We start from the raw sequence: 12095 nt of genomic DNA on the forward strand, positions 1-12095 counted from the left end.
TTAAGCATTCAACTTATCACAACTGTATAATAAATAAACTACATACTAGAATATCACAACCAGTGACTGTAGAAAACATTGATCACAGCAGATTAGCACCACTTCGTTTTAGCTCTCAATTAACGCCTCACCTCTCTATTTCATACAGGGTGCTCTGAGCACATAATCTACATGTTGTGTTTATGCAACTGCACTAGTGGAGTGTGCGCTGTTGGTCACCGTGTGTGGACATCATCCATGTATTGCACCTTGTCCAGTGACCTAGGACATAACACAAAGAGCACACAGGCACTTCAAAGGGTTTGAAACGTAACATCGCATCAGAGAGAAACTTCACGAATTCTCACTTTTTAAGTTTGTGTGTTTACATCTTCACTTTTAAGCCACTGAAGCTACATCAGCCTGTCTGCTGTGGAAACATCCAAATAAGATTTCAAAGGGTGCAGCTCCTCTCACAGCAGCACACGAGCCTTCATCAGTCCTTCAGTACTGGTCTTTATTGGAAAAGTGGCACGCATCATCATCATCATCATCATCATCACTAATGACTGACAGTAACACTGGTCCTGCTGACACACACCCACGCACACACACACCCACACACACAGCTCTACAGTTTCTGTCCTATGTAGGAAAAAAGATAATGGTATGAGGAAGAGGAACGGCATCATGGGAAACGTAGGAATAAAAAAGTGTTTTATTTAAAAACAAAAACAAAAACAAAAAAAACAGTCTTGGGGCTTCTGGTGCTTAAAAGAAGTCGAGGTCGTCCGGAGCGTCGAGGTCTCTGTACTCGATGATGGAGCGAGGGTCGCCTCGCATGCCCCTGCAAACACACACACACACACACACACAGTGAGATAACTGATGTGATTCATACACTCCAGTGTGTTGTCATCACGGCGCATGTTCTTTACCTGCTGTTTCGCTGTTTCCCAGAAAAACCCCCCGCCGCCTCCTAAATGACCTCTGAAGTTGTCATAGTTACCCCGCCCAGCTCCAAACTGGTTTGGTGGATGGTGGAGTGCGCCGCCTAAAACACCCACACACACATACACCTTAAACGACTGCATCACTGCACTGAAAAAGCAAAGCTGAGTTTTTTTCATTTTAAATACTTAATTAAAATCTATTATGTTTGTGTTTATATATACCTGGGAAACCGGGCATGGGTGGTCTGACTCCAGGCGGATATCCCAGAAGGCTCTGCTGCTGCGGCGACTGTCCGGGAAATCCTGGTAAACCCGGAGGAGCGGCTAAAGGCGGAGAGAAGGAAACGCATCAGAAAAGAAAAAACAGTAACGTGAATAGAAGGCAAAACAGAGTCCCAGGGGCACAACCTTGTGAAGGCGGTGGGAGGGGCTTGTTCTCAGGCAGGGCAGGTCTTTTAGCGTCCAACAAGAAGTTGTTGAAGAACTCAACCTCCTGCCGGACACCGGAGACCTTCTCGCCGTGCTTGTTGAGAATGTGTTTGCGCACAAACTCGGGAGCCTTGAACTTCTTCCCGCTCAGAGGACACAGCCACTTGTCTTTGCTGAGCTCCTGAGTGTTGGCCGACAGGAACTTCTCCACCTGCACAGGTGAGACACACAGAGGGAGGAGAGCTCGTCATTGGAACAACTGTTTACACTCACATGTACACACTGCGTTTATGGTGGTTTCTATGAAAAGGTCGTACGCTGTTAAAAGGTCATTCCTTCTATAGCTGCAAATCTCTATTGTTTTTTTTAATTTCTGAAATGCCAAATGAATTACGAATACAATCCTGAATTACCGACACTTAAAGTGGAGATATACACGCCGACAATACAATGTTTAATTTTATTTTGACAGCAAAAAATAAATAAATAAAAATAATAAAAAGGTAACATTGCATGTGTTTTTCTTGTTTTAATGAGTAATTATGAGAATTTACTTCCTTCTTCCAAAACGTTTTCTTGTAGTTGATGAGGAATAATTAAGAAAACAAAATTAGAACTTGTAAAATCAAAGACAAGACTTGATCTGAATCGTTTTGTGATAAGCTGCAGCTCAGGAGGTCGTCTAATAATCTCAAAGTCAGTAGTTGGATATGAAGGGCTTTTATTGTGAAAGGAACAGGAAGTAGCACTTTTTTCTTTTTTCTTTGCACATGTGGGACACATCTGTTGGCAGGCGGTGTGTCGTACCTCTTGTTCCGGGTCTTTCTTCCCCAGCCTGGTCGCTTCTTCCTCACTCAGAGTCTCAGAGGGCGAGAGCAGCGGAGCCAGGCGCTCCTCGCACATCCGCTGGTGTTCACTCACTGTCCAATCAGAGCACAGCAACACTAACGTCAACTTTGCAGCCGTGTATTTGGAGCTGTAGTATACAGATGTTCCCTAAACGCCTCAGTGTTTTGAGATTAAATAAACTAAAAACACGTTGTGATGTGTTCGAGTTACAGATCATCATACCGCGAAACTTTCCATAAAGGTTCACAGGCTGCTGTGACACCCCAGGTAAGTGTGTCTTAGTCACAGGTGAGAAGGACTTTATGTGTCCTGCGTAAAATTGTTTTCCTGTTTTCCTAGAAATATACCATGAACGGCTGATCTGCAGTGTATGCGTGTGCGTACCCTCAGTTGCGGTGATCTTGCCCACAGGCAGGGGTCCTCGAACGTGGATCAGCCCGCAGCGGTGTGGCATCTCATCCTCGGCGGGATACTCACAGAAATTATAATAATCAACAGAGTGAACCAGACGCAGGTAGAGCAGCAGGCGGTCCAGCACCTGTACACACACACGCACGTGTAAATACACGCTTACATGAAGCAGGCAGCGCCTGATCTACATGAAGCTCCTCCCACCTTCAGTAGCTTATCATCTGTCTCCAAGGTGACGTCAGAGGAGGCAGGGTCCTTGGCGTCACCGGCGTCATCGGTGTTGCACCCAGAGGCGCCGATGAGCTCCTCCTCCTCTGCGCTGACTTCCTCAATCAGGTAATCTGTGATGTTCTTCAGGATGGGGTTGGTCTCCATCTACACACACACAGAGGAATGATGTCAGTCCTGAGGGGGTTATGGGTAATGCAGTGCCCAGATAGTGTTTGACTGACTGGTGCTTCTGACTCTGAACCCTTGAGCCTGAGCATATTTAAAGTCCGCACCTGTCCGGTCCACAGCTCCCCTCTCTGGTCCAGGCTGTGGACGAGTCGGGCCGACAGTCGGATGTCGTTCCTCACCACCGGTTTGTGGTGCGTCAGACCGTTGACGCTGCGAACCCGCCGGCACAGATCTCTGTTCACCACCGGAGCGAGTTCACAGTCTCTGAGCTGCAGACAGCATAGAGGAGGTTATAATCACCATTGACACACCAGTGTGTGTGTGTGTGTGTGTGTGTGTGTGTGTGTGTGTGTGTGTGTGTGTGTGTGTGTGTGTGTGTGTACCCGGATGTTCTGCAGGTTCCAGCACGTCTCCTTGATGTTCACGCTACGGTCAAAGGTCACCCAGCAGCGCCTGAAGAACCTGTAGCACAAATATTTACTGAAGCTCAGTTTAAAGAGCAACGCTTCCAAATTCATGCTTTTAAAACCGCTCAATAAAAAACAGAAGCGTGCGGGGCAGTTCTTAGATAAAGCGCCTTAAACACGTGAATACGTCTCGATCCATAGGCGGCGGAGTGTTGAGTGGTGAAACTGTATTGTTGTTCATATTCATGCTAGAAAATGCTAATTTTACTGGAGAAATTATTAAAATTGGTGCTTTCAGGACAAAACTTCATGTGATTCCTGAACTATAGTAACAGCGTCGTCCTGCTTAGAGAAGAATATCGTTTTTCTTTGGAGGACGCTGCTAAAGACCTGACTTCCTGTATAAATGCAAACGACAAGTGAAATGACGCTTTCAAGGAACGTTTTACTGAAGGACAACAGATTATAAACTTGCATGTTTCATGCATTGATAAGAATACACGGTGTGTTTGATGTCCTATCCTATATACACATATATGTATGTATGTCTGGTTTATTTATAAACAACTAAACAATCTGCTACACTTTACATATCAGTCCTTTAATGGCAGATGAAGCTGGGAGGAGCTGATGCAGGTGTTGCGACTGCACTTTTTTGTTCTCACCTCCTCTCGGGCTGAGGGTCCGACAGCGCCACCCGCAGGAAGCCTGCGTATCTGCGACACAGCTGCAAACACATGAAGGAGGTTAGCAGAGAGCCAGGTGATGTGCACAGGTGTGTTCTAACTTGAACCTCCTAAGACCCAAACTCTTCCACAGCAGCATTTTTAATTTCTCTTTGATATTTGGGCACATTGGGACCTGATGAACGTAAAAACAAAGAATTACCAGCTTTTCTTTTTACCTGATTTTTGTTTCTAAGAACAATAAGAGCCACGTATGAGGACATTCAGTTTAAAATTTCAATAGAACAGTAGCAGTATGATGTCCTCGTAAGTGGATATCAGACCCTTGTAGAGCAAAATTGAGTATTTTAGTTTAAATAACCCAAAATGTGATGTCCACATATGTGTAAGTCAAAATCACAGCTTTCAGCTTGAACACCACAAACAAAGAAAGTTTCTGAGCTAAAAAAAATGTTCTGGGTAAAAATGATATTTTACTTTGAACTATTTATAAGTTAAATAATAAATAAACCAGTTCATGGTGCAGTATTTCATAGTTCTGCACAGTTTTGTTTGCAGAGCAGCAGTTAAATTTTAAATGGTCAGATTTCTCCCAGGGAGCATGAACACATAGCAGTGCTGGTTCATTAAAAACAACCTAATTTTTCTTGCTGAATCCCAACTATAATTAAAAACCTTCCTCCTTTGTTGGTTTGTCATTATTTACTTGTCCAAACTTATTTTAATAATGTCCTACTCTCTGGAGGGAGGAGCCTAAACAGTGTCAACCTATAGGTTTGAAAAATGAGCTGCAGTTCCTCAAATGTCCACCAGTTAGTCTGAGCTTAGCAACAACTGCTTCACCCTGTAAAGGCATGTTTTCTTACAGCTGTGATCTCATCCTTGGACACCTCTGGCGGGATGCTCCTGATGAATAGGGAGGTGGTGAGGTGGAGGGGGCGGGGCTTGGGTGGAGCCTCCTTCTCCCTCTCTTTCCCTCGCTCTTTACGACGCTCTGAAACAAACCAGCAAAACACGTCAGACTGAAGTCTGAGAAGTGTTTCAACATTTCAGAGTTCAAAAAAAAGAGTTTAAAATAAATACCATCCTCTCCGTCGTCCTCCTCTTCCTCCTTCTCCTCGTCCTCATCCTTCTCTCCATCAGAGTGGGAGGAGTCAGAGTCGGAGGCACTGCCCTCGCCGCTGTCAGCAGAGAGGCTGCGTTTCCTCTTCCTGCCCTGAGAGAAAGAGGAGGGATTAACAATGCGATGTAACATTAAGGAACATCAGCGGCAAAAGACAAACGACTCACTTTCTTGGTCTTCTTCTCTTCTTCCTCATCTTCTTCTTCTTTCTTCTCCTCTTCCTCCTCCTCCTCCTCGTCGTCGTCCTTCTCCTTCTTCCCGTTACGCTTGGCGTCGGCTGAGTCCTGAGAGAGGAAAGAAAATACGATGGTTAAGGTCAGTCTGAACGCCGTTGTGTGTCAGGATGTGATTATTTAATGTAACACTGAACAGACTGTCACTCAACCCGTGACCTGTTTCTTCTCTACAGTAGTTAATAATTCAAAGTCATGTGACCCAGCCAGGAAGAGACTGGGTCCAGTTCAGTAAACTGAGGATCAATGTTCCCTCTAATGTTTCATGTGTCTGAGCGAACACACAAACTCCCTGAGCGTCCCTTGGTCCACTGTGAGCAACAGCAGACGTGTGCACTGTGGTCACGCCAGCATCCAAGTTACATGTTTATTAAAATAATCAAATTACAGCATTTACATTTATGTTAGACTACTTTTAATTAACTGCTTTAGCCCACTTACAATGAAAATTTAATAAAATGTTGTTCATGACCTGTGTAGCATGTTAACACTATTGGAAGTAAAAATAACTTGAACTCCAATTTTGAAAACACAACTTTTAAAGCTCTGACTTGTATCATGAGTCTGAGTCTGTGGTCTGGGAGAGAGTCTGTAACTCTGTCTGCAAAATACAGTAAATAATGACCAATGTTGAGCAATTAATTATATAGTTACTTCTTCACAAAAGTTACTGAGTTTGGCAAATAACAGTTTTTTGCAGCTGTTTTTTTAAATGCAGCCAAGGCAGTTTTTAAACAAACATTTCAAACTATTCACAGAACAATCAGCTGTTCTGCATCAAATCTGATGCCACACAAATTATTTGTGCCACTGAAAAAAAATAATTTCTGTCCACTATGAGATAAAGGAGAACAACAGCCTGATACCTGCAGGCCTGACAGCAGCAGGTGTATCACTGCTGTAACACCTGTAACATCCAGCAGTCGCCTCATTGTTCTGACACACACAACAACACTACTGACTACACTACACACTAACTACACACTAACTACACAAGATTTGCTCTAAACGTCTCAAATCTCTCATCTCAAAGCACCGCCGTCACTCCTAAAACTTCCCTCTTCCTAAACTAAATCCCATATCATTTTTTGATTGGTTGACATGGTACTTTTTTCCACCAATAGGAAAGGCTGGGATTTTGGTTTTTTGGTTTTGTCTTTGCTCACACGCTTTTGAGCGCTTTCCTTATAAAACGCCATTTTTACCGTCTCTTCCCGCAGTAAATATAAACAACGACAGTATTCAGGAAGAAAAACAAACATTGCATATTTTTATCATAACTCTGGTTTTACGTGGCCGATCAACACAATTTAAAAACTGGTATAAAGTCCACACTGTGTCTGTCTATTGTTCGTCTGTCCTGCTCACATCTCCAATGGTTGTAGTCGTTGTCATTATCGTGGCTTCACTCCACATCAGCCGCTTTGCTAAAACACAGGTGTCGGCACATAAGGACGCTGTCATAGCCGGTCAACGACGTTGATTAGCTGCGTATATACGAATGTGAATCACTTCATTAGCTGGACTAACACTGCAAAACAGAATTGTTGAAGCTTTAATTTCAATTCAGGTTAGTTTTTTTTGTGCGCAGAGACCGTGCCAGCAGTGCGCACGTGCACAGCTTAGAGGGAACAATGCTGAGGATATTCGAAGACGTCACCTTCTCTGTGTCTTTGTTGTCGCCCGCGTCACCGCTCGCCGTCTCCTTCGTCTGAGTTACAGTCGCCTCTGAGCTGGTCTGACCACCCACGCTTCCTCCGCTGGGATCTGCCTGACTCTTCTCGCCCACACCTCCTCCTCCGCTCGCATCTCCACCGGCTCCTGCTGCATTCGCCTGGACCTCGAGGACCTGCAGGTCAAAATCGGTTCCTCCCTCCATCTTTATCACAGCTGCACAGAGACACACAGGTTAAAGACTTTATTACACACAAACCCCGTCTCACTTCACTTCCTGTCCAGTTTACCTGCATCGAGGAGTTTAATGATGGCAGGGGCGTGGTCCATGTCGAGCGATACGTTATCCAGCCAGTTGTTGTCCATGAGGAAGAGGAAGACGCCGAGTCGGGTTTTGAGGGCGGCCAGAGACTCTGCCTTCCTCGTGGCGATGTCATCGGGGTGGTACTTGGAGCGGAACCACTCCTGCTCTTTGTGCTGGAGGAAGAAGTCCTGCAGCTGCTGCCGCCTGAAGTCCAGCTTGTACTGGTTGTAGCGCTTCACGGACTCCGTCTCGTCCACGCTGTCCTCCATGTTCAACAGGAACTCCTGCAAACGCATCACAGACGTGATGTCATAACCTCGCCAAACAGACGCTTTGATGCCTCCTTATTTTTTTTTAAAATCAGAGACCCACCTTAAAGCTCCTCATGGTAGGAGGACCGGGAGGAGGGAGGTCTGGATCCACCATCCCCAACCTGAGACACAAAACTCGGGTGATAAATAATCCAGGTGAAAACTGTTGGAGCCACTAGGGGGCAGAAATGATTCTGACTGAGCTCACCTGCCCTGCAGAGGGTGGCCTCCATGATGTGGGTGAAGGTGAGGAAAATCTGGGTGCCAGCCCTGAGGCCCCGCCCCTGGAAATGGAGCCCCGCCGCCTCCGTATGGCAGGTCGTAGCGGTACGGCTCCCCCCTGTGGTCGTCCCTGAGGGTGAAACGAGAATTATTAACCACAGCAGGAACACGGAGCAGAACCTGAAGTCTGCAGCTGCTTCTAGCACACAGGCCTCACCATTCTCTCCTCATGCGTTTGTGCTGAGGGCTGATGTGTCTGGGCGGAGAAAACCTCTCTCTGCGGCCGCGGTCATAGTCCCGCCTCCGCTCGCGGCCACGGTCCCAGTCCCTGAAACAAACAGAGAGCTGACATCACACAGCGGACAAACCTGTCGGGATGAAGTGGGCGACTTTCTTCAGCCATAATAAATCCTGACGACTCAGTTTCCAATAACATGTCTCATTCATACGCTGATGTTAGGACAGATGTTTACAGCTGGATAACAAACTGTATGAACTCTGAAACAAATGTGTCAGATGTGATTAGGGATAAGTACGGCGTGCATAAAGAATACAGCTGTGTGGGAAACTTTTCAATGTTAAACAAAGGACCACATCACTGCACTACTACATCTATGCCACTAGATGGCAGCAGCTGCCTCTCTGTGACAGCAGCTCTGCAGCAGTTTGATGCAGTAAATGAGCCTCTGTAGGTTTAGGCTGAACTCTGACTGTCAGATGCGTCGGCTCGTCTGATCTTTCTCTCCGGATTAAAAACGAATAACTTAACGATCGGAATGGTCACCAGCTCCCACCTGTCGGGCCAGTCGTCTCTCCTCCTCTCCTCGCGCTCTCGTGACCTTTCCATGTCGCTGCGTTCCCGCCTGAACTTGTCCCGCCTCCTCCGATCCAAATCGTCATCGCTGTCTCCCATCGGTCTAAAGGAGCAAACAGATATTGACATCAGGGATTCTTTCTGCATCATTCAGCAACTTTAAATCACCAAGTATGAAGGTGTTTAAATAAATAATTGTTCAAACTGTCAAAATAAACCTTAAATAAATTCAGAGAATGAAAAACGTGTAAATTCAATAAATTTACACCAACGCAGGACCAAGAGAAGCACAAATCTCCCACACTAGATTGACTCCCATCACCTCCTGCCTGCAGGTTTAACGCTCCAAGCGCCTAAACCCACACTGACTCCTTAAGGTGTGTGAAATCCTCTCAGGGGTGTAGCCTAATACCTCCTGCTGCAGGTAATAAACGCACTTAATATCCTAAACCATCCCCACTCAGAGGAACTGTGTTTTATTTTTCACATCAGGAATGAAGATTTTTGATCTACTTTAATGTCATCTGCTGTGACGGTTCCTGACTGTGTTTATCTGCGAGGAAAGTCTGTCCAGAAGCCGGAAATTAGGGGAAAAATAACTATAGGTGATGGGAAGTGGGCGGGACCCATGGTAAACTTTCAGGTGAGTGAGTGAAAAGTGAGCTCTACCAATAACGGTAAAGAATCCAGCTGATTGTCATGTAACATAGTAGTGAGTGTAATTATTACCACGTTATATGTCAATCAACAGTTCTTCACTCGGATTGGTGGTCACTTCAGTCTCTCACAGCTATTCCTTCAAAGTCGAATGAGGTTGTTGCATGTCACTTTGTGTTTCCAATATTTGCATTAATTTTCTTTCACACCAGATGTGAACGCTGCATTGAAGCAGAAAATATTTTGATTCTATTTTGCTTAATTGTATTTAATGATCCAGTTTAGTCTCTCGACTTTGGCCACCACTCATCGACTCTGTATTAGACCCTCATCCATATTCTGAATCTCCAGCAAAGCACTGGACAGACTCCATCATATCCAGAACTCCGCTGTCATAAGAAGACAAGAAGGCAAGACGCTTCACCCGTTGCCTACTGGTGGTGGTCAGAGGGCCCGGTGGCGCCAGTGTTTGGCAGCCTCGCCTCTGTCAATGTGCCCCAGGGCGGCTGTGGCTACAATGTAGCTTACCATGAATGGGTGTACACTAGATGTGTAAAGCGCTTTGGGGTCCTTAGGGACTAAATAAAGCGATATACAAATACAGGCCATTTTCCATTTATAAATATTAATTCAAACTCCGCTTCTGCGCTGATATGTTTACTTCACTCACTGACGTGCTTTTCATGCAATTCACGTTGTGTAGAATTCTAAGAGGTTCAATGTTTAATGTTCTTACTTTAGCTTCAGGTTTTACAAATTTTCCTGAGACGTGCAGGAGATCTTGAATGAGAAACCACAGAGCCTGACCGGTCTGTTGCTCTGACAGAAAAACTGAGATAGGAAAATCACCATTACTGAGGAAATAAACACCCTTAGCTGAAACGCCCCTCTGCTTAACAATCATTCTTATGCAGTCTTTCACTTCTGCTAATATAAAAGCACATAAGTAGCAGTGTGTATCAGCTTAAACATCGCTGCTCTTTCACAGTTTATCTTGAAATATTTATTATAAACTCTGTTTGTTTATGTGACTCCTCACTGATACATTGGCTGCTAATTAGCCTGCTAGCTCCTGTCCTTGAGTTCTTTAAAAGCTTTTAATTTAAGGACAGGCTCAACGCAAACTCCCGGCAGCCCCAGATCGTTAGGAGACGCAAATATTAAGGGTTTAAAAGTTTTCACTAAGACAAATCAAACGCTACCATTAGCAGCATATAGCATTTCATAGCTAACGAAGCTAACAGCTGCTAATTAGCTCGTTAGCACGGAGCCAGATGAACCTGTTCACAGAGATGTATCCCTCCGCTTCGGCCCCGCTACTTTATCTGTGCGTATTTTTGAGTTTAAGGTGTTTTTCTTACCTGAGATTTGTTGTTTTAAACTCGGAAACAAGCCCGTCACAGCTACCAGCAGCCGCACAGTTATCCCGCCGCCAGCTCCAAGAGCACAATGATCCAACGACAATTCCGCTTCCTGTCACTACCGCTCGTCTGTCCAATGACAATGCGCCGCCTCGAGGTCAGACTGTGTAAATACACACACTCGTTGAAATAAAGGGGTCGTGGCGTTTTATCTTCACTTCTAGGAAGCTCAGAACTCTTCTTTGTTTTCCGCGAGAATTGTATTTGGCCACCCGTGCCATTGAACTTCAGTTAAAATTTTAACAGCACAAAATTTAAAGTTTTTTAAATACTCCAACATTATGACATTTTCTGCTTTCCTGCAACATGTCACCCCTTTCTATCCAAATCTCCAAGAACCTCACTGAGATCAACTGAGTTTAAGAGATAATAAATATGTGAAAACATTTTCACCTCTTCTAATTCGTGAATGACGATCAGGTTAGGGTTGATCGTTTTACTCAGCAGAGTTTGTCAATTCCTCTCTATTGTCCCATCACAGCATGTTTTTTTTTTATTTCAAAATTAAAACAACAATCCTAATAATAATTAGAGACATCAGTATAAAAATCTAAGCTGCCAAACTACCAGATGTGTGTAAAACAAACCATCAGGCCTGATCGATGACATCCCAACCCGAGTTTGAGTCACGTGAACCCTGACTGTGATGATAAAATGAAAAAACAGCTCGTCAGTGTTTCCATCAGCGAGTAAAAGACACTCTGATGCCGGTCACGCTGCCATGATGTGAACTTATTTACAGCACACAGACAGATAGATCTGGTAAATAGATACACAAACATATGTGTACTAGAAACACATGTATACAATAGCACAGGAGACAATAAAGTGAAATAAAAGTCAACATTTTACTGCCACGTTGATCAAGCAGACAGAGCTATGAAGTCTTTTTAAATGAGAAATCAAATATAACGCATTCTAGTGAATGTGTAATGCAACTCATATACCTTTTCTCTGTCTTTAAAGTGATGATAAAAACATATTTAATGCAAAAAAAAAAATCATGAGCATCCAAACATCTTAGATCATAAATCCAGACATCACTTTTATAGTGTAGCTTTGAGCGGTGGATTTCTCAGTGTGATCAAAATCTGTTGTCTCTCCTTCCTGTTTCTTCCTCAGCTATTTAGCTCTCATCTCTAATGAGAGGGAGGAAGAGGAGTCGGGGATGTGCAAACTGAGAAATGAGGACTTATAAACAGGTCATAACAGCATTTCACTGT

The 12095-nt window shown here is 44.4% G+C and overlaps 1 protein-coding gene across 1 annotated transcript; it reads right to left on the reverse strand.

Moving 5' to 3' along the window:
• Positions 1 to 231: 231 nt before the first annotated feature.
• LOC120735087 (serrate RNA effector molecule homolog) lies at positions 232 to 10946 on the reverse strand. Its single transcript, XM_040034265.1, has 21 exons — positions 10813 to 10946; positions 8775 to 8897; positions 8198 to 8308; positions 7967 to 8110; positions 7820 to 7880; positions 7434 to 7731; positions 7130 to 7359; positions 5404 to 5520; positions 5197 to 5329; positions 4980 to 5107; positions 4093 to 4154; positions 3404 to 3482; positions 3125 to 3289; positions 2826 to 2996; positions 2595 to 2748; positions 2169 to 2281; positions 1341 to 1572; positions 1155 to 1256; positions 918 to 1033; positions 731 to 826; positions 232 to 261 (listed from the first exon to the last, which is right to left on the reverse strand). Exons 2-21 carry the CDS (start codon positions 8891 to 8893, stop codon positions 232 to 234), a joined length of 2661 nt encoding a protein of 886 aa, XP_039890199.1. The 5' UTR covers positions 8894 to 8897; positions 10813 to 10946.
• Between the last annotated feature and the right edge of the window lie 1149 nt (positions 10947 to 12095).

This window comes from Simochromis diagramma, unplaced genomic scaffold (genome assembly GCF_900408965.1).
Source record: "Simochromis diagramma unplaced genomic scaffold, fSimDia1.1 OVJJ01000747.1, whole genome shotgun sequence".
Classification (NCBI taxonomy): domain Eukaryota; kingdom Metazoa; phylum Chordata; class Actinopteri; order Cichliformes; family Cichlidae; genus Simochromis; species Simochromis diagramma.

Coding starts and splice junctions, on each gene's coding strand:
- LOC120735087 (XM_040034265.1), bottom strand. CDS start 8,893: ATGGGAGACAGCGATGACGATTTGGATCGGAGGAGGCGGGACAAGTTC. Junction 5,330..5,403: donor AAGAGAAGAAGACCAAGAAA/GTGAGTCGTTTG, acceptor TCTTTCTCTCAG/GGCAGGAAGAGGAAACGCAG. Junction 1,573..2,168: donor AGAAAGACCCGGAACAAGAG/GTACGACACACC, acceptor TCACCTGTGCAG/GTGGAGAAGTTCCTGTCGGC.